This window comes from Lathamus discolor, chromosome 5, assembly GCF_037157495.1.
Source record: "Lathamus discolor isolate bLatDis1 chromosome 5, bLatDis1.hap1, whole genome shotgun sequence".
Lineage (NCBI taxonomy): Eukaryota > Metazoa > Chordata > Aves > Psittaciformes > Psittacidae > Lathamus > Lathamus discolor.
Genome location: NC_088888.1, coordinates 43,103,611 through 43,131,057, shown reverse-complemented (window position 1 = coordinate 43,131,057; position 27,447 = coordinate 43,103,611). Strand labels below are relative to the sequence as shown.

Below are 27,447 nucleotides of genomic sequence, written 5' to 3'. Positions count from 1 at the left end.
ACATTTCTCTTCCTACTGATATACAAGTGTATTCAGATTTCATTTACAATGACAGTTTAACTGATAATTTAACTGGCTCAAAGTAAAAAGAACTTAAAAATAAGAGATGAAGAATGTCTTTCATGTAGTCTTAGTAACAGAAAACTTATACAATAAAGAGCAGAGAGGATACAAGCAACACAGGCTCAGAAAACCAACCAGTGCATTACTTTTTTATTTCTTATTTTAGATCAGTTAAGACAACAATGCAGAGTTTGTAGAAGGCAGATCTCGTTGTATATATGTGCACGCAATTTCGCTACACACACAGTTACATTGCAAATTACATTGCTACATAATCTCACAAAGATTTCCTTTTGCGTTTACAAGAGTGATAGTGTCTCATCCAGGGACTTCAACTGAGTAGGAACAAGACAGCTAGAAAAACCTCACATCAGCAGCGTTCTGGGAGAACAACTTTCCTATCTCTTTGGTAAGAGCTCAGCTCCCGAAGTGTCACCTTTCATTCTGTTGCTGCTATAGTATTCAAATTTCCCAGATAAGGGCAAACAAATCCAGCAGCCTATTTAACTAACTACAGCTCATAAGCCAAGAAACCCAATGTGCTGCCACATTCATGAAGAAATTCTGCGGGAGTATGGATATAAAGTAAAAGTGAAAACAGCTGAAACAATGCGAAGTAAAAATAAATAAAATCCTTTAGCCTGGGGCTAGACAACGTGGTGTGGCAGCCTCCCAAAAGCAACACAGCATTCCATGGTGCTGCAAAGAAAGAGCCCCGCGAAATGCCAAGGAGACCATGAAAACTTCTGAGATGTAACTGTGTTCCAGAGTCATAAATAAAAATGTACTATAGAACACATACACTGGCCAAGATTTATTCTTGATGTAAATCTCTTGAAGACAAAGGGTTTGGATCAAGCATGGATCTGACTTCTGGATTTTAGATGCCCGCATAACGAAGGCTGAGAATTGCAGCACTCGAGCCTCTGTCCTCATATCCTTCTTTCCAACTGAAACAGTGTTAGCAGAGCCACAGACAAAACCAAGATTCAGGTTTAGGTACCAGTAGGCTTTCCTGTCCCCTCCCCTTATCATAATGCTCAATAATCCACTCTTCCATCACCTCCACTTGAAGATACCCCTCGTCACCCCCAAAACTCAGTATATTTTGCTGAGGGAAAGCAAGCCTATTCCAAGGCAATCTCCATGTCTGTAAGAACTGCAAGTGTCAGTGGCCAGGCAAGCAGGCAGGTCCCTGGAGAGTCATTTCATCTCATTTGTGATAGTATCTGACCCATACTCTACCTTCTCTCCTAGCTGAGAGTAGCCTCATAGTCCAAACCTGTCTTTGAAGCATATTTGTGCATTAACTCATTGCAACTCCATCCCTGGGACTCCCTGAACTTGTCCTTTGCTTTTTATTCATACTCAGAAGCAGCAGAAGAGTAAAAGGTTCAAAACAGTGAGGCAGACACAACTGCAGTGAGCAGTATGCTAGGTCAAAGGCAGAAGCAGATGATAGATCCAGGGCTACTACAGTGATGGTAGTAAATAAATAGCCTTTTCTGCCCACTAATACAAATCAGCATATAAAAGCAAGGCACAGAAAAGCTCCAACGGAATTGTGACCCTCTGAAAACACTTTTAGCACTGCAGGAACACTACAGCACCCTGAGCTGGTATGAGAGGGTGGTCTGCAGAGGAGTGGAAATGATACAGTAAGTAACTCCACACAGCTGATTTATTGAATAAAGAGGAGTTCCTTTCAAAGTCATTCATCTCAGCATAGCTAGAGCTTGGTTTCTTCAAAATAACAAACAGCCCTCAGTTATCTCCAGTATTGCGAACAGTGTTATGAACACAACCTGGTTTGTGTTCCTTTTGTCTTCTTAACAGTTTTCCTCCACATACACATACTCTTCTCAGTCCTTTACCAACTCTTTCATAAGAAGGAGGGAACCAATGATTTTCTAATGCTCCTGCCAAGCAGCAGCCTGCAAGTGCTTTGGCAGTTTTTCAGCATCTCCAATAGCATATGCCAGTATCAGGTTATCCCACACACCTACACCTACAGTTTGTGCTCCCATTTGCTGCAAGTTCCTAAAGACTGCACTTCAGGCCCCTCCTCCTCCCAGCATCAGATCAGAAACAATCCAGAAACTAATGCTTGGATTTGTGCTTACCTAGAATAAAAGGAGACAGTTATTTGCTTAAAGCACTTGGGATTCAGAGGTATCTTGTAGCTTATACTGTTAGGAAATCACACAGGATTTGGGAACTGCTTTCACGTTTCAGCTTTCTATTTTTGTTAATATTGCTGAGCTAAGGCTTCTGCAAGTCCGACAGCTATAGACATGTTTACCTTGCTGTTACACAGGTAAGCGGATATCTAATGTGGTACAGACAGTAGGTCACAACAGCAAAAAGCTTTAGATATCCCTATTCACATGGAAAAGGTAGATGCTGAAAGGTCTTGGTGCACTGGCCTGATGACGCCCAGGCACAGTGCAGCAGCACACCTCTTGCACTGACTCAGCAAGTCAGACACTTCTGGTTATACTGTTTTATAGAGCATGTGTACTCTCATAAAGACTTCATGAACCTATCCAGGAAACAGATGCAATATTGGCACATGATGTCTTCTGCAAGGACACCACCATAAGCAGATCAAAGTGACCCAGCCTTTTTTTTTTCCTAATTATTTCTCAGCAAATGGTACTTTACCCCCATGGTAGTCACTGAAAGCTCCTGCAGAGTATCAACAGCTGTTATCATCTGAAGTCATAATGAAAGGTTTGGAACCACAAGATAACAGTGCAGACTACAACCATAATAACACGGTGCAGAAATCAATGAAATTTATCAGAACAGAGTCCCGGCCTTATTCACTTTTATTTGTTTCTTGTCAGCATCTCTGGACCCCCTGTCGGCACTGAATGATTTGTTTATAACCTTCTTCACTAGCCTTTTATTGCCTCTGTGCAGTTATGGCAGAAACATTTACCTTATTTTACAGGAGGAAAAAAAAAAGCTTACAAATACCAATCTCCTTAGACTGATTTATGGAGCAAGGTTTGCACTAATGATACTGCGCAATTTTTCCATCCTATTTCCTTAAACTCTCCAAAAAGAGAAGCAGAAGCATTCTAACTAGAAGAGTCTTGCCAGACTTCTCTGCCTTCCTTGCTGGGTTTGATGTTCACCACATTTGTCTTTCATCACACTGAATCCATAAAGAAGAAATGTCTGTTAGAAGCTGCATGTCCTGACTACTGTCTCCTTCTTCATAATTACACAAGAAAGATCTCTAGAGGAACAAAATTATGACTATGCTAACCTCAGAGTCTAAAAAATTAATCGTATTGATTTGAAATGAGAGAAAACTTTTGAGAAAAAGACAAAATGAAGAAAAACATTTTCAGATATCAATTAAACTGAGGTTTTCCATGACCAAACTTTAGAAACTAAACACAAACTAGTGTGACATTTTCATCCAGACACCCAGGTTTTCCTTCGAAAAAAGACACACATTTACCTTTAATAATAGACTACAAGCTGAACAATAATAAACAGTAAATCAGCTATTAATGTGGCAATGTTAAAATTACACATTAAAATGAGTAATGGTAAAGTTAACATGGTAATGATAAAAATACGGGTAAAGGCCACATTGCCTTATAAAACAAATTTTTACCCTGCCCTTCAAGTAACTTATATACTAGAGAAGTTCTTAGTAATCCCTTTCCAGAGCAGGACTGTACATATATGGATATCGCCAAAGCAAATAAAATGGTTGAAAAGAGCAGTGTTGTTGCACAGATACACCTTTACCAAGAGACAGGCGCACAAGACATTGAAAATCTCATTAAATATTGACCAAAAAAAACCAACCAAACAAAAAAAAAGCACACGCACAAAAAAAAAAAAAAAAAAAAAAAAGGAAAGAAGAAAAAACCAGAAGGATTCTACCCACCAGGAAGCTTTGCTTTCCAATGCCTAAACACAGGCTGCAGGAGAAAGTAAAGCTGCTGCATGTCTCTGGACTTCAGCAACACACCCTTTGGTTCAAGAACTGAGGACTTACATAGGAAAACTTAGTATCTGACCAAAACATGCTAAAAACCAGTTACTTAACAAAACTCATAGGACTTCCAGTGTTGCAGCCTGAGGAGGAATAAGTAATATTAAATCAGTCATGATCAAAACCAACCAGTGCCATAACATCACTCAGACTCTCAGTTTTCTGATAGTCCCTAGATCTGTGCTACTAGTGTGGCAGGGTTTACTCCTAGATGCTACACTATGCCCTTGGGCATATTTTTGCCTGACTCCCTTCTGCCCAGCAGAGATGCATGTGGCCCAGATCAGATGTGTCAGCAGCCTTGGCCACCTAAACAATACTTCCATACCACTTGGAGCAAAATGCAGCAGGCCAGAAGGAAAACACGCCACAAACTGGATCCTGTTTGTAGCCTGCTAGCTGGAGCCATGATGGCCAAACTATCTACATGTTTGTAACCAAAGAGGAAGCTGGGCAACAGTTGTATGACAGAATAACCTCTATAACATGCTCTGCATTGCTAATTCTGCCAGTTATGTAGATAATTATGTACCAATTCTCCTTTTGTCCATTTTGTTTTCCTTATTTTTTTTTCTTATTACTTATTTATTAATTTATCTGGCATGTACAGCAACATACTCTGAATGCCTTGTGGGTCAAAAAATAGCATACCATCCACAACAGGTGGCCAAGGATGCTGAATTCTGGTCAGAGCAGCTCACTGCAGCTCTTTTAAATTATTTAAAGTGCAGCTGTAGCCTGCAAAGCAAAGCTGCAGTTGTAAACCCAGTATCTCCTTCCCATATCAAAACTTTCTGTCTGGATTTCTCCTTAAAATACACAGTTGTCTTTGTTATTATCACCCTCTGTGGTGGAAGAAGACAAGCCCACTATGTTGGTGCACATCTCCTGTAATCTGCACAGTGGTTTACTTGGAGACACCTGTAGCAAAACATTTCATGCAGCCAGATTTAAACTTAACTATTTCTGACTGCTTCCCTCCCCACATCTCTCTCCCATATCCTCCTTCATCAGTCTCTGTAAGCAGTCAAACCTAGTCACATATCTATGGGCAGCCTCATTTTGACTGAAACCATCCTTTCCCTCTGAGAGTGAAAATGCTTGCCCAATTGCTCTTGAAACCATTTCCCACCTCCCATCTCATGTCAAAGCCCATGCCATTTTCAGCCCTCCAGAGACAGCTTGGCACATTCTCACGTGGCAGGCAGAAATCCATGCCTGTCAAGGTAATTGGTGTCCTTAACCTCCCACTTCTGACACTTCTCTGTAGGAGAAGCAGAAGTGGCAGCAGCTCTGTTTCAGTGTCTTATCTGTATGGATTCAGAGAGCATTGACAAAAACTGTTTGCCATGATGGTAAGAATTTGCAGTTATCTCCAGTTCCCACGTGAGCTAAACAGCCACTAGCCCAGGCTGTAACAGTCACATTGTCATACAGCCAATACAGCTAAATACTTATATTTGACTAACAAGCATATTTTTAACTGTAGATGCAGCTTGAGTGCCATAAAAACTCAGAACCATATTTTATTTCTGCTACAGATGTCAAAAATTAACGATGCCAGTAAATCAAGCCTCAAAAAATGCTTACAATGGCCACCACATAGCTTCTGTACCTGTAAAAACAGAACCTTAAACAAAGAAAGAAATTTCTGTAAGCATGTCTTTCCATGTCCTACTTTTAGTGGAATATGGGGAGGGGGAGATTGGGAACAGTATTTGGTGGTGGTTTTTTAAAGACATCTGAAGCTGGAAAACCCTCACATCAGCCAAAGGATGGACAGGTTCAAAAGATCACCTGCTGTCTGGGGCTGTGCACCGCACAGCACAGTCCTGCCACCAACTGACAGCCAAAGCCAGGGTCTTTCTGAGGACAACCAGACTTGGAGATGTGGCCTCCTCTGCTCCCTTCAGCAAAAGAAGCAGAAAGCTCCTGGGTTCCATGTACTTCCTACCCCTCTTTTCCATTCACTTTATGTCCCTCAGTACCTTGACCAGAAGACTGCCACTTGTCAGTGGTAGCAAAGCTCTGCCCTTTTGGGAAACAACTCTATTGGGCCTCTCAGGTGGGCTCCAAAGCACCCACCCACCTATAGGTTTGCAGAGCACTGACCCTGCCATCAAGAGAGAAGGGCACAGAGAATACCTCCCACCGCTGACCGCCAGCAAGCTTCCAAATGGGAATGGCCAAAGTAATCTTGCTACTATGTGTGGTGAATGACTTCTTTACAATGTTTGTGCAAAGAGCAGAGTCTCTGAACCAGCAGGAGGCCACCTCGCTGGTGTCAATCCTCTCCCCAAGCCCCAGGTGGCGGAAGCCATAATACACTCACATGTGCTTATAACCAGCTTCCTCAGAACCCAAGTTACACATGCAGTTGGCTCACACAAAGCCTACAGGTAGCAGCAATAAAGCAGTTGTTGTGACACAGTAAGATGATACTCCACTGACTGCATGTAGAAAGGCCAAAGATTGATGGTGAGAACACTTGTGAGACCGTGGTATGAAGAAAGACTAAAAATAGAGGAGCACATTTGAAGTTTTCTTTCCACTGTTTAACACTGCAGAGAGTAAGGTAGTGATGTGACTTCTCTCTATGCTTTCCACTGTTAAGGGGTCTGCAAGTAAATTAGAAGTATCAACATAAGTTTTACCTACAGAAGGGGAAGAAAAATTTTTTTCCCATGTAGCTACTTCTGAGTGACAGATTTTTGTTAATCAATGTGACTTCCTCACCTATACGAGAGATATTAAAACACTGTCACGTTTGCAGATACTAAGTATGTGTAGCAGTGACTCCTAGTATGCCTCCTTGGTTTCATCCACATGCATGGAAAGCCACAAGGACAGTATGTGTCACCCAAAATTAGCAGTGAGGAATTCCTGAGTCCTAACACTATGCCTTGCACCTCTAAAACACACACTTTGTTTGGTTTAAGCCGCCTTTGAATAGTTGTGCCCATGTAGTCATGAGCACAAGTGGAGTTGTATACAGAGTCAGAAATTTCTAGGGCACATCAATGTCAGCAACATAACAGTCAGGAGATCCTGTGACAGAAATTCAAGCTGTTAGAGCATAGCTACTCCCAGGAACTGAACTGAAGTATTTGCCCTGGAAAACTTTGTCAGGGAGAGGTCCCGCAAACTCGTTGGGTTGTTGCACTGAGTTCATCCAGAGGGTCCCTGGGCTGAGGGACAAGACAAGAGCCTTGCCATTATGAATGGCTGTGAGATAGCAGAGTAGCTTTCTGCAGCTGTGGGTTTCCCCTCACTACTTTAGTGCCTGAACCTCTAAAGCAAGCCCTGCATGCGCTCTCACCCCTGCCCCAATGTGGGAGGATGCCCACGTCAGCTTCCAGCACTGCCTCCTCAGCTCCCTCCTAGGACAGGGTGGAAGGAGGCGCATGTCCTACAGTGGTTACTCTAACTGTCCAAAGGGGTTTATGCCCTTTTCTTTTGCCCCAAGAAATTGTCTGCTTTCTTCTTGCGTTGTCTTTATCTCATAAGCCATTTTAGAAGGAACACTGAGTTTTTCTGGAGGGTTCAGATCCTACCAGCACCTGATCCAGCGTTCAGGCCTGCTTGGATGGACTGCTTCTATGAATTTTTACCTTCTTTGTTGAAGTGAATTTTTGCTCTAATGAAACACAATCAAAGTTCAAGACTATTCCTCTGCTCAACTGCTAAAATCTTCCACCTTCAAAAGACACCACGGAAGGCAGGCTATCAGTTAAATCAAACTGAAATTTGATACAGAGGCACTAAAAGCACTTGTAAGCTGAAACTGATGTTCATGGATTGTACACAGACAAGTCCCCTAAATTGTCCATCATCTGTAAAGACATGTAAAGACATCATAAAGGTATGAATAAACCACTGGGAATAGAAATTCACATGTAACCCCACTTAGACACTTCAGTGCAATAACTTACTGAAGTTTTAACCCACTGATTAAAACCACCTCCCATTCTCATTAGGTATCAGCCAGCACCCACTGCTAAATCACAGCTACAGGAACTTCTCCCAGAAACTGACACTCAGAATAGCTCCTCAGAGGTGCAGTAAGAGACAAGTTCAGATAGAAGATGGAGATCATGGAAAGATAATAAATGTTATCAGTAGTTTACATTTCATTAAAGAGCTATGTGAGGCCCTCATCTAACAGACTTCCTGAAGTTAAGAGGAAATACAGAAGAAATAAACTACTGTGATGAGGACAGCCAAATGAAAACATTAAACAGTAACTGGGATGTCAAATTGTTTGAAGTTGCTAGGCAGATGAAGCAAGTGCTCCAAAGATTTCTAAATCTAAACCTGCAACTGACACTTGACATCACTGAAGTCGATTATCATCATCGGTATCAACTATCATCATCATTCAATAACCTCAAGCTTTTTTTAAAAGTACCAGCATAAAATGTTTAATCATTATAAATTAAAAAGAAAATAATCTCAAAGTTCATCAGAACACCTATAAATTAGTTCTCATAACACAGCTCAGTTGGTCTGATTATAACCTTAAGGAATCACAGTCAAACAAAGCACAGAGGACTATTAAGGTACATTTAACCTCTGAATTTGTGAATCAGCCAGGAAAGGAACCTGAGTCTTGCACTGTAGACCCTTGCCCTGTTAAATAAACTTTCCCCATTTGTAAGGCAAATGAATGTTAACATTTTTTAAAGGGTATCCTGATATGCTTACAAGTCAAATGAGACATCCCAGAAGACAATTAGAACACAAGAAGGGAAACTGAAAGAGTCTGTTTTCCAAAGAACAGAAATGCAAACCCAGCATAACGGAGAAAATCTGCACACATCCTAAACACACATTTATCTTACTTAACCTTATTAGCCACATGATTCCCAGAGACTTATGGGTGACTTTTATTATTCACATACGAAAAACAATGAAATGGCGGCTTATAGTAGTGGGTGTTTTGCAAGTAAAAACTTTTTAGAAGTGTCTTGTTTGCAAAACGGTCTTCTCATGAAACCACAAAAAATAGCAGCTACCTCCACACCTTAATCCGTGGGAGTGGTGAGAGCGGAAAAAGAGAGAGACTGCTATGTGGTTTGTATAGCCTTCAGGTATAAAGGTCATGGAGTACTAAAAGAACACTGTAAACTGGCAAGTAATATTCAATAACAAAGATACAATAAATTTTATAATGGTTGAATATTTCCAGGGACCAAAATAGGAATGGCCATAATAAGCAAATAAAATTTCAGAAACAGTGGTCTGGCTGGAAATGCAGAAATTTGTCGAAGATTATAACCTCTGAATTTTGAATTTGCTTTGCAGAAAGCCTGATAATTCTGAAAATAAATAAATGAATATACAAAGAAGTGTATCATCATCTTAAAACATTTAAATTTTTACCAACAATTTCACAGAAAAAGTTTCCTCTCTCCTGCCTCTCAGCCTTCAGACCTATTCCTCCCAGTTTGCTGTCCGCCCTCTAAAAACTTGCTGCTTTCACAGAGCTGCTGGTCTGCCCCGTAGATCTGCTGTCAGTGACTAAAAGCAAGCCAGAGACCAGACGTGAACTTTGCTACTTTCTGAACTCCAAAAGGTCTCAAACATCCTCACTAACAAGAGACAAAACCTCCCTCTCCAGCTTCAGTACAGCCATGGGAGCAAAGTTTCATTCCTGGAGCCCCCACTCACCACCAGCGCTCTTCAATGGTACACTCTGTACTTAACTACATCTTCCCCTTGCCTCCCTCTTCCCAAAAGAATAAAGTTTTCTGGAACAGAAGATTAACTTTCACCCTTTTATCTATATTAATTCATATTTAGAAAGTGGGTAGAGGCTGTAAACAACACGGTTGAATGATTTATACTCTGCTGCAAGAAAAGGGAGGAGAAAAGCAGTGGCAGCTGGGCTTTTCAGCAATTCTGGAGTTCCCTCTAAAAGCAGCAGCCCTCCCTGTTGTTTCTTTCCCACCCAGAGCTTGAGAAAAGCTCACTGTACATTTATAGACAGCTTATTTATCACTGCAGGGTAACTCACCCTTTTGTGCTGTCCCAAGAGAGAAGTGACCTTAAAACACACACAAAGTTATGGCTATATATTTATGCTGTCTTAATGTATGCAGTCCCAGTCATAGGGTGAAGCTCTTCAGTTGCTTAACAAAGACAGTCCCTGCCCCAACAGGTTCCTACAATTTAGCTGTAAGCTAAGAACTGGATGCAAAGTACAGGTGAAGGAAACACAAGGCAATGATGACATTTTATTCCGTGTCTTTCAACTATTTGGAAATGTGCTGAATGAAAGAAATTTATGAATGTTAGCAGCAGAAATACGACCAAAGGAGTGATCACGCAGATAAGAAAAAAAAGCACACATCAGCATATTTAACCCTAGTTTTGCACCTTTCCTGTGAGGTTAGTTTACAAACAGCTCCCTGCTCATGCCATAGCATAAACAGTTGCCTTTCACCACATACGTAGTTTGTTAGGCTACTTCTGGTTGTGTATATTCCTCTACTATACAGCTACAAAACATCTTTTTTTTCAATGCCCAGAATCCTTCTCATGTGCTCAGAAAAACAAGGTTTGTATTTTGTTTCTGCTTTTGTTTTGGTTTCATTAAAGGGTACTTATGATCAGAAGCTTAAAGCTTACATAGCAGGCAAAATATTTTTGCTTAAGATCATTGAGTTTCAGAAACAACATCATGTAAAATTATTCAGGGCACAAACAGGAACAAGAGCTTGTGCATACTTCCATCACTTTAGGATACTATAGGATATTTCATATGGCTCACATCTAGGAAGTAAGAAGTCTGCAGGGAAAACTGAGTACTCCAACTGCATCAGAAGAAAGAAGTCTGATTGACGGTAGATATTTATTTATGGGTAGCCAGAACAGCGGTTTACACCTGTTCGGTAATATACCTACTGGTGTTCCTACATACCTCACCTCTCAACAGTCTTCACTGCAGATTATAGTCCTGATTTTCAAACAGCAACTCCAGAAACTAAATAGGCCTCTTAGGTATGTCCTGAGATCCTCAAGCACAACTTCGTTTTAGCTATCATATCCCTAAGGAGGTCAATCACAATTTGACACAGCTCTTCATTCACGGGTGAAAAAACAAGCAGTGAGAAAGTTCATCAGCTCAAAAGTATAACAAATACTTTATATAACTATATATATACTTTTTGTATATATATAGTATATATGTATACACTATATATAATAAGAACATAATATTTGTTTTGCAGGTAATTTGAATTGCTCATTCAAATTTTCTATAAGGATCAATCCCTAGTCCAAAAGAGTAACATCTGTGCTAATCTATTGTTAAATGGTTTTTAAAGTCATAGCAAGACAAATTTTGAAGAAGAAAGAATGAACCTCACTCTGAATATCACTGTTTTGCTTTAAATCTGAACTGCATGCCTAAATCATCACTCTGTTAACAAAAAAATTAAAAGCAAAGTGCCTAAAAATCATGCATCTATCACCTGCATTCTCTCTTTTGTGCTGGAAATTCAAGACAAATAAATTATGTCAGCAGTCCTTGTCACACAGACTAGACTTGCAAAACTGCAGTGCCTGTACATGAAGCTGAGGTATTGCTCCATAGCTTTAAAGTCACTGATACAGTACACTAACTTCTGGCCTTAATGCGTCTAAGAAAAATATTGATTATGAGACCACACATCACATCTCCTATACTAAGTGAAATAAAAGCGATGAGAAACATCAGAAGAATGCCATCATTATAGACTGACGATTACAGCAGTGCCATAAAATCCAGGATGCTTTTACAAGAAGGACTGGTACATCCTCATACGTCACAGTTAACTTCTCAGTCACATTCAATAAACTTTCCATTGAAGCACACTGTAAAGTTTCTTATTTACAAACTACTCAAAAACAGCATCTCTACTAATTAAACAATTTCTTTTTGGTGGGTAAAAATTTGTACTGTGAAACAGAGGTACTCTTTCAGAACAACATATTCACTTGTAATTTACATCAGCAATGTAATGGTACCTTCCTCAGGCATGTAGGCTAGCAGCCATAGAAAAAGAGGTTGAAAACAGAAATTAAGTATAATGTGGGAACAAACGCTATGGGATATCTTACCTATATTGGGATTCCCATCTTATGAATCTGGGAGGAATTAACTTTCTCTAAGAGTTATGCTATCCAGCAACCCAATGCACGAACAGCTATGCTTTTACTAACATATCACAAGTACTGACAATGCACACACACTGCAGTCTTCAGAACTTTTTAATTAATTGCCTAAAACAGACAGAGACACCCTCTAACCACAACACCAGAAGGCAGGAAACCGGGAACAATAAAATTCCGATACCGACTTCCTCTTAGAAGGGCTTCCCTTAATCACTGGTGTCACAAGACATATCTACTGCAAAGGTCCAATATTTCCCCTTACAAGACTTCCCCCACACCCCCAAGGAGTATATAACTTTGACAGGACAGACATGCTCACCTCAGATGAAGCTTTCCATTCCAGAAACCTGCCTTCCTGCCGAGTTGTTTTAGAAGATTTCAACAAAAGCATTCCCCCAGGCTTTTTTGTGAAAGAATGCCCTTTTTCACTTGTGTTGACAAATTTTAGTGACTTTTCCTCCTCAAGAAGAGAAGCACTCCCAGGCTGACTAGCACAGGCAGGAGCCATACCCTCCAGGAGGAGCAGTAGCAGATAGGAACATAATGGTTTTTTGTTTCTGAGAATACATCTTTTGCTGGTTTTGTGCAAGTGTCCCTATATTTGACCATATCGGGGAGAAGAAACTCCTCAAATACACATATCCCCAACAGCAACTTTTAGCAATGGTCCTTTAGATGTTTCAGGTCAGGCTTCAAAAGGTCATTAACCACAATTGCCATTCTCAGATGCTACCAATTACAGTGGTTAAGATCTGCTCTTTTGGAGCAAGAGCAGAGAAAAGATAGCTCTTGAGTCTCAGCGATCCTCTTCAGACCTTACACAGTATGAAGAAGTAGGCTGTGTAGTTCCATGGCAGAGGACACACAAAGAAATCCTATAGAAAGATGGGAAGGAAAAAGCAGGAACAAAGGTTGGTGGACACCAGAAGATGGAGACTGAATGTTAGCACAGCTTAAGAAGCTGGAAAAATTATGAATGGCAATGAAAACGTCAGACCCACAAGAGAACTATGGAGAGAGATCTGGAGTCAACAGGGACAAAGAACATGAGAATGACTAAACAGTGAGGAAATGAGATAATATGGACTGACAGGGGATGAGGATGGGATTTACTGAGAGAAGATTTAGGGTGAGCAGGAAGACCATAGGCACAAGACTGAGCAGAGGAGAATGGAACTTTCTGAGTAAAAAGGCTTGAATGAGAAGCCTTAAATATGAAAAGAGGAGGCTAGGGAAACAACTTCTAGAGAGGAGATAGGACAGACACTTCAACTAGCCCAGTAGGGGTGGTTTAAATAAGTGTCACATTTGGAATGAAAGGGTAGAGGAACTCATTCATGTAAAACAAGTCACCCAGAATCTTGGAGTTCAGCCTCTGCATCAAATATTTGTGAAATACACCAACAACACATGCTTCACTTCCCTCTAGTTACTTTAAATATGCCCGTGACTTTTCACTGGTATTATTTTACTGAAAGGAGTTCTTATATCAAATGGTTGAGATTCATGCAGTGATCTAGATGTTCTCAATGGGGTAATAACACTATGAGAGTCTGTGTAATGTAACATGACAGATGCATGCACTATAACAGTGCATTGGCATTATTCCTTCATTTTGCAAAGCTGAAACACAAATGTGGATGTCTTTTTCTACACTTACAAGCATTTGTACAATTTATGAATAAGGGCTTCTGACTGCTATGAACCACAATATCAAAACATATTTTTATTATAAACTCATGGAAAAAAATCCAAAAAGTTATTTCAGAAAGTGACTGTAATTGAAGTTCATTCTTATTCTAACTAAATTACTACTTAAAAAAGCCAGGCTAGCTCCTGTAAAGGAGAAGGTCTGCAGGTTCTGCCCTGGCCAGTACACCTGTCAGTATGACACACGCAGGAAGCAGGGGTATCCGATTTCTCATCACAAACTTGCCCAAAACACGCTTCAAGCTGTACTAATTCAAATTTTTAATTATGCTTAACAGATCATCTGATAAAACATGCCAAACAATGGAAAAGTTTGCTCTATCTTTGTTACAATGCTTGCCTGAGCAAGAATCACAACAGCACACCTCAAAACATTCATAATTCAACTGTTCTTCCAGGTCACAGAAAAAGTGGCTGTACTGGCTAGAAAAGCAGTTGTTTTTAAAGCTTAACCTCAGGCAAAGGGAGACAAATAGCACCTGTACAGCCTCCTCTCACCCACCCTGAGCCCATTAAATACTTCTTATCAGCAGTTAAAAAGAAAGCTGAAGAAACTTAGCAGATCACCAGTATCACCTAAAGATCATATAAACCATATCCCAGAACTTGATTTCTACCTCTGACTACCAACTTGGCACTGTTAAGATCAAAGACCACCCAGATAGTCAAGGCATTATAAGTTATGCCTTTTTAGTTTTTTATTTACTTCTTAATGCCCTAACAGCATTAGATCAATAAAGGCATAAAAAGGGTGAAATCCTGTTTTACCCTGTTCACTCCATAGTGCTTTATGCCAAGCATAACTCTACATGTTCCAAGGATAACAGGCTGAAAGGACACTGCCCAACACTGTACTATGCTAGGCTGACTCTTCATGAGCTGCCTTTGAATAAGACAAATAGTACCAGGATACTGCATTCAATTTCACACCATTCATGTTACTGGGTCATTTGTGTACAGCTGTGTATGTTCTTTACATTTGCCTACAGCTAATTCTGGAAATCAATTCCAGGCACACAATGGACCAGCAGGTAATCAAGAATAGTGATTATGGATTCACCAAGAAGAAGTTTACAGCATGATAACCTTCTACAATAAAATGACTGGCTTGGCAGATGAATAGAGACCAGTGGGTATTGTCTACCTTGACTTCAGCAAGGCTTTTGTCTCTCATAAGACCCTTATAGACAGACTGATGAAGTATGGCTTGGATAGTGAGGTTGATTGAAAACTGGCTGAACAGACAGGTCCTGAGGGGGGTGATCAAAGGCACAAAATCTAGTTGGAGGCAAGTATCTAGTAGCATACCACAGGGACCAGTACTGGGTCCAGTCTCATTTTATTCATTAATGATCTGGGTGATGGGAAAGAGTGTGCATTTATTAAAATAATTAAAAAAAAAAAAAAAACAACCAACCCACCCACCCAAAAAAAAAAAAACCAACAACAAAAAAAAAAAAACAGAAAACAAAAACAAAACCACCACACACACAAAAAAGCAACAAACCAAAAACACATGACTGTGCATCACAGACAAATATGCTTTGCTTTACACTGGAAATTTAGAGAGGATTTATGGACATGAGTTTTGACACCCTCTCAGCTGAAGCTCTAGAACCTGTTTTAAAGTGTTAGAAACAATGAGAACGTGTTCTAAGTACATTTCCGTTGTCTACAGAGAAGGCAGCATCAGCAAATCCCCACTACCAGGGGTAAAAAAAGCTATAGACTAGATCTGTACTGACAGTTCTCAGTTGGGCGTAGAGTGTGACTAAAATAGTACCTATTAATTTCTCCCTTTTTGCTCTTATGACATCTCTTCAGCTTTTAGCGCTTTGTACCTGGGTAGCTTTGTTTTCTTCCTTCCTCACTCCCTCCACCAAAAATCCCCTCCCCAAAACAAAAAAAAAAACCCACCTCCTTACTATTTTTAGTCTCTGTACATAACCTACTGCATCGCAGTCAAACGCAAAACTCACTGGAGAGCTCCAGTTCCAACCACTTTCGTACTCCCTTTAGCTTTCCACTTCCTGGGTTTTCTCTCATTTCCTCATATTGTTTTCCCTCTAATTATTTTCTCTCTCTGGTTCATTTGCTTACGCTTTCCTCCACCAGTTCTCCTCTTCATGTATCTCCTCAGTTCCCACACACTTCTGGGGCAGCAGTTGTCCTTTGACCTTTCCCCTGTTCCCCTTTTCCCATTCTCATCCCATTTCCTAACCAGCTGCCAAAATCTGACCCATGTTTATCTGGAAAACAAGACAGATCAAGCTGCTTCCCTTCATCTTAATTTGGCTCAGCACCAGCCTTCTGGCTGCCAAACTAAACGGCCTCAAGTCATAGAGGCCCAGATAATCAAATCCCATAAGGCTACAGCACGGCTACAGATGTGTGTGGAGTCTTTCCATTCTTCTCATAACCCCCACCCTGGGTTAGGTAAATCACTGCAGTATTGCTAAGGTAACTTGTAGAAAAAACAATCCTGAGAAACATATAAAATGGGCTCCTCCCTAATGTGCTTCCAGTCACACCTCCCTTCCCCAAAGCCAAGCAAAAAACATACTACACAGGCTGAAGTAGCTGGTTCCTCATTGTCCTCAACCATCTGGGAAGGAGCTCCTTTGAAGCCCTTGGATCCTCAACACCTGCCTAAGAAAAGCGCCACTGTCAACCACTCCATCTCTCAAATAGGCTGCCTAGTGCCGCACAAAGCTTTTAAGATTCATTATTTACTAGTTGCTACATGAAATACGCTTGGGCATTTCAGAAGCAAATTCCTCCAGTTTTTTCATAACCTCAAGTGCGTTTGCCTCATTTAATCTACAAGTACCGTAGCGATGCCCAAGTTATTTCTAGTAAGCATTTATTGGCCTTCCTCATTGTAAATGGAAAATCTGGTTTTAGGTATTAATAATAGTTTCCAGGTTCTCAAGTTGTTCAGTTTACTGTGTAGCAGGATGACTGAGGGCTAAAATTTCTAAAAGAGGGGAGGTCATGCCTAGTGAGCAGTGACTATGTTCAGAAGCTGGCTTGCTTCTGTTGTATATGACAACCTTAAACACTCCAAAGTGAAACTCAGGCAACAGTGGAATGCAGTGAAACAGCACCAGCTATAGAAACCAATGAAGTCTTGCAGAAAAAGCCTTCTTTTTGAGAACTTTGGGGGTGGGGGGGAGGGGTGCTCATCTTTCATCACAATGTGCATTTGTGTTATCAAAGCCTGAGCACTTCTTCCACGCTCTTTGCTTGGGGGACCAGGCAAGTTGGAGCTGCAGGTGGATAGATCGTCTCCAACTGACTGATATTTTCATTTGCAGACAACCTCATACAGCTACCTAAAGGTATATATATTCTATAAGCAGCACATCAAACTTGTGCCTCCAAAGAAATCCTTCCTTTGTACATAGACTTTCTTTAAGTACATAGACTACAAACACACAAGGGACTTAATTGTCATCTTCAAAAACGCAAAAGAACATGACACTGATGGCACAGTTACAAGTATATGGAGTAAGAAGAACAACCCACAGAAGGACTCATCCATATTTTTCCCTGTACTAGAAAGGAGAAATGGAAAATACTGTTAGGCTGGGGATTGGACTAAAATCTCATTGCTGCTAGTAAATGCTACACACATTTAATACTAATTCTGAATTGGTGATACTAATAAAGAAAACATAATTCCTTCATATAACAATAGTATTTGCCAGCAAATACACATGCCATATTCAATACTACACACCAAGGGCATGGAGCTAACAGGCAGCAGCTGTGAGCTGCATGAAAGGGAGGGAGAAAAAGGCAGGAAAAAACTTGCAAAGCTAGGATTTGGGGTGGGAGGGCAAGAATCAGTAGAGTGAGACCCTTCAAACAAAGCATTTAAATGGGCAAACAAGATGTCTGCTGTTTGCTTCTTGCTATACATTCTAGGAAACAGAAAACTGTACTTTTCATTTTTTTTTGTTTGTAAATAAATGTTATTGCAAAGAGTTTAACGCTGCTTGCTGCTGCTTCAACTGTAGGATGGTTGGGTTTTTATTTTGTTGTTCATTAACACATAATAACAGCTTAGATATATCTAATCAATTGAAAACTAGAAACACACAAGAACAATGTTACACTAATTTATAAAGACCAGCAGGTGCCAATTCCATTTTCAGGTCCATCTTTCCTACTGTGAAATCAAAGCATGTGAAAAATATCATTCTGGAACATTTAACACCATCCTAACCAAGACTCCTACCTTGACAATGCTTTTTAGATCCTGCACATACATCCTTTCCGTCTCCAGAATCTCCTGGACAACTCTGTCCACGTAGAGGAGCTTGGGACTGGTGGGCTCTGAGACCAGGGACATTGCACAGTTTTTGCTTGCTCCTTTTGGTTCTACTTTCCTTGGCAGGCTTAGCCTTTTTTCAAGGCTTTCCTCAGGATCCTCTTGCTCTGCAGAGTTTTTGCGTGGTTTGTTGCTGGAAAATCGCCTGGCTGGGACCAGTTCTAGCTTGATGGCACCTGCTTCTTTATCCTGGTTGAACAAGCCCAAGTGGCTGTTTGAAACCAAGGTCATTCTGCTTCCAAAGGAGCAGTGGCTGTCCCTGGAGGAAGCAGAGGAGGAAGTGGAACTAAAGCTGACAGGACGGTCACTGTCTGACAGGTCCATGGTTTTTTTTTCACAGTAGCGGAAAGGTCTGTTCTCCTTGTGCAAATCTTCCCCTTTTGTCTTGGCGTCAAGGGCCTCTGTCACAGCTGGTAAATCGTCAAGAGGTAAGTGGAAGTCATCTAAAAAATAAAGAGAAGATGGGGGTTTACTGTTGCTGCCCCACATAACAGGAAAGTTGACAACAGGTACTTCGAAAGCTTTATGCATGAAAACTGTCACAACCTTATTTTAAGTTAAAGGCAACCAGAATAATGCAATTTGGGGGTCACTGTGGCTCTAATGCTTTTTAGGCGGTGGGGATCCACCACTGGGGGCTACAACAAAGACACCACAGGCCTCCTACTCACATACGTCTCCAACATGCCCTTCTTGTGCCAGCATGCTGGGCTTGGTGCTAGCGCATGCACTGCCCAGGCTCAGCATAGGAAAGAACTAAGACTCAAAGATTTTTCCCTAAGGTTAAGAAAGAAACATCTGTCAGAAGCAGTCCCTGCTATTTCCCAGCTGAGCATTAACCCTGGTTTGGAGGCTTTGGAAAACTCTGGAATCTCACAGTGACACCAGTCAGTGTCTTTCATTTTTAATACTGTAAGGCTGACAGTTAAACAAAACCTAAAAGCAGTTACCAATCACCAGTTCTGTGGCTTGTAGAAAACCACTACAACTGGAATGATTTCCTAATGAAAATAACATAGTTTCTAAAAAAAATAAAAAAGTAAAATAAAAAAAATAGAGCTCCCGCAGGAAGGAGTGCTGCCAGTATTTTCTACTGGGAAAACAAGTCATTCTAAAACTGTTCAGCTTGAGCCAGAATATTACCCCCTGCTGAACAGACCCAAAGTTCTTTGTCAGATCAGTGCAACAACAAAATAAGATGTCTGTCTTCCTGTCGGCATTTCAATTCTACTTCTTTTTCATTGCCAAAATGTCCTACAGGACATTGTCCATGATGCAATGCAGATTTCTTTCTGGCCAAGTTGTGTGTGATGCATCATGAGAATGTGCAAAAGCAGCTGCAGGTAAATTCAATACTTCAAGGTCTCATGCCAGTAAGAACAGTCCACCCAAAACATCTTGCCTCAAACAACTCAATTTAAAAATGTCTGTCCCATGAAAAAGGAAAACTTGGGACAATTTAGGAAGAAAAGCAACACTGAAGCTACCCACACAGTGGTAGCTTAGTCCTTATTTTACTCCAGCGACAACCTCATTTTTCAGAAGTCATACTGGCAATTACAGCTCCAGACATCAGTTTCGGTAAAGAAACCATAAAGCCAGTAAGCTGCAAATTGAACCCGCCCAGCCTTTAAGGTGGCCCTTCTTAACCTGAGGCAGACTTGCTATGCAATTACAAGCAGAAACCTCCCGGCCCCTGCTCCTGCTGCAGTTGGTGAGGATGGGGGAACATTTCATTCAAAGCAGAAAGCTACACTCATTTTTCGAAATAAATCCAAAGCAAACAACAACAAAAAAAAAGTGTTTGATTTATTTGACTATGCTGAATGCATAAGATTTTATTTGTACATGAGTAATTAATACTGCTATTTCAGTGATGATAGTATTAACTTTTTGTTAAAGGGAAGCATTGCCCTCAAGGTAACACATGGAATTACACTGAAAGTAATTTGCTCATTACATGGGTCAGAAATTGGCCATTAGATTAAAAATCTAATTTGGCACCTCTCTAACCCAAGCTTTACCTTTAAGTCTGAAAATCTATAGCCTTTCTTTGTGACAGGTTCTTCAGGTTTTGCAGTATAAAAGCATATTTTCTTACCACTCTGTAAAAAACTACATCATATACAACTCCAAAATAAAATATAAAGCAATAAATGAGGAAAATATTTAAAACTGGAAAGCACAGTGAAGTTCTCTTGTTTCTAAATGGGTACGGACAAAGATGTTTGCTTTTCTGTTGTTCGTGATAAGAAAGCATGCATTTTTGATAAGGAAGAATGTATTTTTGTTATCAGCTTTGGATCATTTTTCATGTTCAGTTAGAAAGCACAATGTTGCTGTGCAGATAGATGTAAACCCCATTGAAAAAATGCACAGCATAAGCAAGATAACAGGGATACCCCTCCACTAACTCACTCCAAGTTATTTTACTAAAATTACATGACAAAGAAACATCTGATTAGCCACATTTACGGAGGAAATAACAAGTTCCTGTGACATTCCATTATTCCATGCTCCTTTCTCCCCATTTCACTGATATGTGGTCTGCCTCTCAGATAACCTGAAGGCATTGATATGTAATATTTGCTTCACAAACTTTGCCAGGTTCATTAATACAAAACCCAAACAAATCACAGGTCAGGTCAATTAAACCGGAGTCAGAATAAATGTTATAAGCAGTTTTTTCATAAGACATACTTGTAGCCAGAAGCATTTGGACATTTTTACATGCGTTAGAAAAATAAAACAAACGAAACCTTTTATTTTCTTGTTTAATAGCAATGTCATTGCTTACTAAAAAAAAAAAAAAACAACCAATAAGGATTAGTTGTAATAGTTAAAATGGGCTTGGTCTTTAACACCTGTATTCCCACTGACCTTGGTGAACCCCAGGCGCCTCTCAGGCATGGCTAATTAGTTGCATGCAACATGTTTAACTCAAGTTCCTCCATTTTTTATACAAATGACTATTCCTGTATGTTTCAACATAGACTACACCAAGCAAACTATGGCTGTTTGAAAAAGTCTTGGTCTTTTGTCCTCAAAGCGTCATCCTAATTGCTGGCCTCAAAAGTTACATTTTGCTTCATTCTTATTTCTTCTTCAATCAGATGTAAATCAGCCATTTGGCTTCTCTGTGGAGAGTTTTTGCTAAAATTGTACCCACTGCATCTCCTACCAGCAAAACTTAATTTCTGGGATCACCGCAGATGGCAGGCATTGGTCCTGCGGAGCAGCAGCAAGGCATTGACACAGCTGATGAACCCAGCAGAAAGGCAGGATGCACACGGCCAGGGATGTCAGTGTGGCACAAAACCAGGAAGCAGCTTCCTTTCCTCATCTGGTGACTCCTCTACCAACACTTTGCACCCTGCCCATGAAAGTCAGGGCCTGGGGACCAGTCCTGCCTCAGCTACAAGTAGCTGTTGCAAACCTACAGCCCTTCCCAGTAACACAGGATCTGTGAATCTTCCAAGGCTTCACAGGTTATCTTCACAAACACCTCTGAGATGAGGCAGCATTACCCCTGCTGTATTTTAGGTGATTTCTGCAGTCACAAGTCCATCAGGACAGGCAGCAGCTGAATCCAGTTCATTGCCTCAGCCATGTACTCATCTCCTTTGCTCTAGTCATGGTCTGCATCTGGCTTTTCAGAGCTCTGCTGAGTTTTTTACTGTGAAGTAACTTCACTCTCACACCATGTGCCTGAGGCCTGGACCAACTTCCCGATGTAAAACTCACAAGTGAATTAATGAGAGTGAGGGGAGAGGAGAAAGAGCCTCCCCCAAGACTGCTCTCTATGTACCATAAGTGACCCCATGCCTTTGTGAACCCTGTAACCTCTTAGAAACTGCTGCCTTTGATACAAACTTACTATGAAAAGGAAGCTCTCTGTGGGACTGCTTTACAAGCCCCCTCCATGCCAGCCCCAATTTCAGCAGCAGCGCCACCAGGTAGGCGCATTCACCCGAACTCCGGCTGCAAACCAGCGTGTGTAACTGTAGGTACCCCCAGACCCTTGCAGAAGCACACACTCTGAGCAAGTCTTGAATGCCCTGACCCATGCTTGGCCTGGTTCACTGCTTTTTTTGTTCGGCATTGTTTTGTTTACTGAGCCTTTTCAGTGATGAACCAAAATAACATTGAGAACTTTTGTGAGATGTGAATAACGGTATTTAACTCAGTCGGGGGGGGGAGGGGGGGGGGGAGGGGAGGCACCAACTTAAATTTGCATACTTTAATTAAGGAATAACAGTCATTATTTGTTAGTTCAGCACTGAAATGAGGGTAATTACTATTTGTCCCTACTCACAAGGAAACACGCTCCCCAAACAAGGTCATTTCTTGTTTGTGCCTTTGCATGAATTCAGTCAGCCTTTCCCCCCCCAGCCCCTACAAGCATCCCTGCTCACTCCTGCTCCCCATCACACACACACACACACACACACACACACACACACACACACACACACTGGCATGGCATAACTCCAGAGCACTCCCCAGGAAGAACACCAGCACATCCTTACTCCACACTGGTGCAAGGGCAAAAAAACCCCGCATTTCACAACAGGCACCTAATATTAGTTGTAACATTGAAGGCACACTCAAAGCAACTATCTTGGCTCCTGTTTTCTTTGTGCAATCATAAACAAGTTCTCACCAAAAAATGCATACGCTTCTATCACTTGCTTTTCTTTAATACCTCCTTCCTGTAACTACATTCATGGTAATGATAGATAGTTTTCCATTATTTCTGCAGCTTTGGCTACTCTAGAACATTATCATACAATAAGAGATAAAGTGCTTTAAGTCAATTTTATATTTAAATACAAAAATCCCCAAGCCCTATATAAATATAAGTGCCTATTTCCCCAAGTCGTTTACTGCACTTGTCATTTTAAGACATACTGCGTGACTAAAAACTCACAAATCAGTTTCTATTCCTAATGAGCATTGTTGTTGCCTTTCTCCTGGCATGAAAGGAGCACCTCAGATGTTATCTACAAAACATATGAGTAAGTCAACAAAGTCAGCCTTACCAGAAATTACAGGCTTCACATCCTCTGGAAGTTTAGCTACATGAAAGTAATGAGACTACAAGAAATCTCTCCTGTATTTTCCTTGAGATATTTTCATGTTTCAAATAAAGCATTCATACTGTGGATACAATTAAGCAAGACTGTTTAGAACAATTTCTACATTCAGTATCAATTTCAAATGTTATTCAGCTGCCTGAATGAGAAAGATTAAAATACGTTTGCTACAAGAATCCCAACATGATCTGAAATACACTCCCCATGCCCTCTGCTCTGAATATCATCCAAGTGAAGGTCAGCAGATTGTTTTATTACTAAATTTTGCATATGAATGCATATCATTTCTAAAACTAACAGCCTTTGTGAACAAAATCACGTTAGAGAGCTACAATATTTGCAGGATTAGATCTCTAGTTTGAACTATCACAAACAATATGCTGCAAAGTACTTTAACCGAACTTTGAGCAACAAAATTCCCATTTATTAGAAATCTTACAATGAGGGGAAAAAAGTCACCAATTAATGTGCCTCTGTCTGTCAAATTTCTGTCCCCCTGCTTTCCCTCCCCCTTCTCCCCCCCCCCCCCCAATATTTAAAGCAGAATAGCCTCTGTCACAACCAAGCACGCTAATGTACAAGAACATTATTGCAAGGGAAAATCCTCTGCGACAGTATCTCACCACTGAGGAATGTCGCTGGCTCCTCGCACCCAGGACAAACAAGTCCTCTCTATTTTTCCAGTCCTCTCCGAGCAGCTCACAACCTACCTGTGCGGCAGAGGAGAGGCACAGGCTCTGCCTTCAGCTGTTCCCGAATTACCTCATTGGGCACTCAGGTAAAATGAGAAGCTCTTACTAGTCTGTACAGCTCCTTAGCCAGAAATATTGCATGAGTCAGCTTTTATCTATCAAAACCCTAAACACAAAGGCTTTACAGAAACCTGATTCACAACTTTCTCACCGCCTTTTTCCCAGCGCACCGACAGTCTTCGGCATCGCTAAGAGCCTTAAATGAAACATGACATCATGCAATTCAGGGACAGGACAATGGGCATCACTGTGGTAACTTTCAAATGCACACTTCACTGAGCAACACCCACTAACTTCCATTTTTCCAGGCACAACATTGAGAAAACACCAAATAGAGCACCCACTTCCACAGCATTTATTACGCTTTGTTCCTTGATTTGCAAACAATATTGACAAGCATGTAAAGCAAATAAATCACCTGCTGGTATTGTGAAACTGCTGTGTTTATGTTAGAAACTCCCATGAACCTGCAATGCAATAGGATGATCCTCAGCAATAGGACCAGTCTGGACCCTGTTCTGTGCTAACACGAACAGGATCAAGCTTTTGCAGGCTGCTTTCAAAGCTTCCGTGTTTTTTAGTTGTTTTGGGGTTTTTTTAAGAGAGAGAAGAAAATGTGAAACCATCAAGTGCTCTGTGCTAAATCACAGTGAAGCAAAGTAAAGGCAAAAAGAAAAAGGAGTTTTGTAGGGAAGGGGACAGAAGATGAAAAAGAGAGAGAAGAGGAACAAAGATGAAGAAACAGAGAGAAAGAGAAAAATTAATATAGACTGGTACTAAAAGGTGGGAAAGCTGATGGCTCTCTTGGCCTGTGGAGGGTGTGGTGGCATTTCTATCTTGGGGCTGGTAGGCAAAAGAAGTCAAAAGAGTTCACAGCTGCTGACACCAGCTTCCAGGGGTGCTCTCACAGCTGTGTCCTCAAACCTAGCACACAAAGAGATGCTCTATCTTTAAAATCATGCTTGAAATCAACTCCCTCTCCTTGCATGTAACATGGTCTCAGTTTCATTCTGAGTTTTCCTAAAGAGTTTAGTTCTTGAACAGCGCATTTCAGCTGGAAACTGGACGCAGAAAAAGGAAGTGAAAACAGCCTTGAGACCACTCACAAAACTGTGAAACACTTTGATCTGAATGTCAGGGCTGCCGGGGTGAAAGTCCCTCTTACCCAAGCTAAAAGATCAGGTGTTTACGACCTGTTGCCATGCTGCCTTGTCTCATATCATCGATACATGCTCTTTCACATACATTCTGCAGTAGTTTTTGAGGCTTGCTTTGTTTGGTTGTTTTTTTTTTATACTTAGATATTTGTTAATAGTTCAGACAGAGCCACCATGTATCTGTAAGTCCTGGGTACACTCAGGCACAGCATGGCTGACATGTGTTCCAGCATCCTCAGTGTATAATACAGAGCAGCACTCAAGTACTCAATCAAAAAACCCAAATGTGACCATTTTACCATATATTTGCTATGCTTCACATTCAACATATTTCTGTCAGGAGCTAAAGATTCATTCCTCTGGACCTCTACTTCCTCACACTTTGTGCCCACCTTGCTTATGGAGCTTTTATAACCTCTGAGGGAGGTTTTAACCAACTCCTGAGCAGACTGTAGTGCATCAACCAGCCATAGGGCATTGCTTGTTCACTTCTGTGAAATCCTATGATACACAAACACCACCATCAGTGTTGTCATTTAGAAATGACAAGCCTTCTGAACTCTCAAATCCAGTCTGGTGTCTGACACAGGGGCAGCTGGTGACAGAGAACTTCGCACATCTGCTTCAGCAGGCTACGTGTAAAAGCAGGGGCTGCAGTGACTCACCATTAGCTTTAGCAGCTGGTGCGAACCAGCACAGTGAGCTTTCATGAGTATTGCTGTGGGTGGAGAGGAGAGCAGAACAGAGCTGAGGTCCTTACCCTGTTCTGCCTTGCTCTTCCATCACTGCACGTCCACATTTGACCTTACCTTTCTCTTACATCCCCATGTATCAGCCAGTAGAAGTTTACCCCATACATGAGCATTTCCCCAGGAACAATCCTTCACCCCCTATCATTTTAAGCATGCATAGCACTGAGAGTTGTCAGTGCAGGGGTTTAGAGAATCAAGCGCACTTGTTTTACTGTCTAACGTTCATTGTCAATGATAAAATACACACGTGTCAAAAAAGACATGGGTTTGTCCCGCTTCTCATTTTCTAGCATTTCACGTGCCAAGTTTAGCTTCTGTTTAACCGCGTTGTCTTTTAGGAGCTGCATCCCTCTCTTTGCTCCATCTCCTGCTCCCTTCCCATTGTATGCACAGAGCCAATATGACCCCATTATTAATGCCTCAAGATTAGCAGTTCAAAGGGTGAACTGTTTTATTTTGGAATAAAGCCTGTATTTTTTAAAATCGGAAAAATCAGCGGAGTTTACAGAGGTTAGGAATTATGTCATTCTGTAATTCCCAACTGGCCGAGGATTTACTGAAGAATTAAGTTTTCCTCAGCAAAATTTAAGGAAAAAAAAAAAAAAAAAGCAACATTCCCCACCCCCACCCCCCACAAAAAAAAAAAAAACCAAACCAAACCAAAAACAAACCCCCCAAAAAACAAAACCAAAAAAAAACAGAAAAACTATAAGTCAGCCACAGGGTACACTGAGACTTAAGGACACACTGACATCTTCACTGAAAGTGCAATGTAATGTATTAATAACTCTCTGCAATGCAGTAGCTATTTAATCTGTATACAGTACTGCAGAGACACCTGACAAAAGGAATAAGCCATCACATGCTGCTGATGTACTGCAACACAAATAGAGTATATGGATCCAGTGCTCCATTTATAGGCCTTTTAAAAGGATTGGTTTTCATCTCCTTGTGAATTTTGAAGGTTTGCTTCTCTCCTGTTTTAAGAAAGATGGCCTTATTCTGTTCTGTTCGTAATCAGAGCAAGGGAAAATTCAGCAAGGGCATGCTGATGTGAACGCATACAGAGGAATAATACCCTAGATAACAATGCAGTCAAAGATTTTACACTTTTTTCTCCCCAGCCCATGTTGGCATTTAGTGAAGAAGAATAAAAATAAGTGTTTAACATGATGCTGCTTGAGTGTTTTAGTATTTTTACATTCAAACTTCAGTGCTGGTGCCCAAATGAAATTCCACATGGAGTCTTCTTTCTGCCCAGCACCATACAGAATCAGATCTTGCTGCTGGCACACTACTAGTGTCTTTCCATCCTACACTACATCACTGTAAAAGTGCTTTGACATCAGGTCTTGTTTCTGCTTTTTCCTGGATTAGTCTACTGCTCGAAGCACACATCCCAT

At 40.9% G+C, this 27,447-nt stretch overlaps 1 protein-coding gene across 3 annotated transcripts in view; it reads right to left on the bottom strand.

Annotated features, from left to right (window-relative positions):
* PLEKHG1 (pleckstrin homology and RhoGEF domain containing G1) overlaps positions 1-27,447 on the bottom strand; it is a 141,429-nt gene that overhangs the window by 34,302 nt on the left and 79,680 nt on the right. For all 3 annotated transcript variants that reach the window (XM_065680555.1, XM_065680553.1, XM_065680554.1), the window contains exon 3: positions 18,195-18,730. In XM_065680555.1, the coding sequence (XP_065536627.1) occupies positions 18,195-18,730 (536 nt within the window). The remainder of the gene's footprint in view (positions 1-18,194; positions 18,731-27,447) is intronic.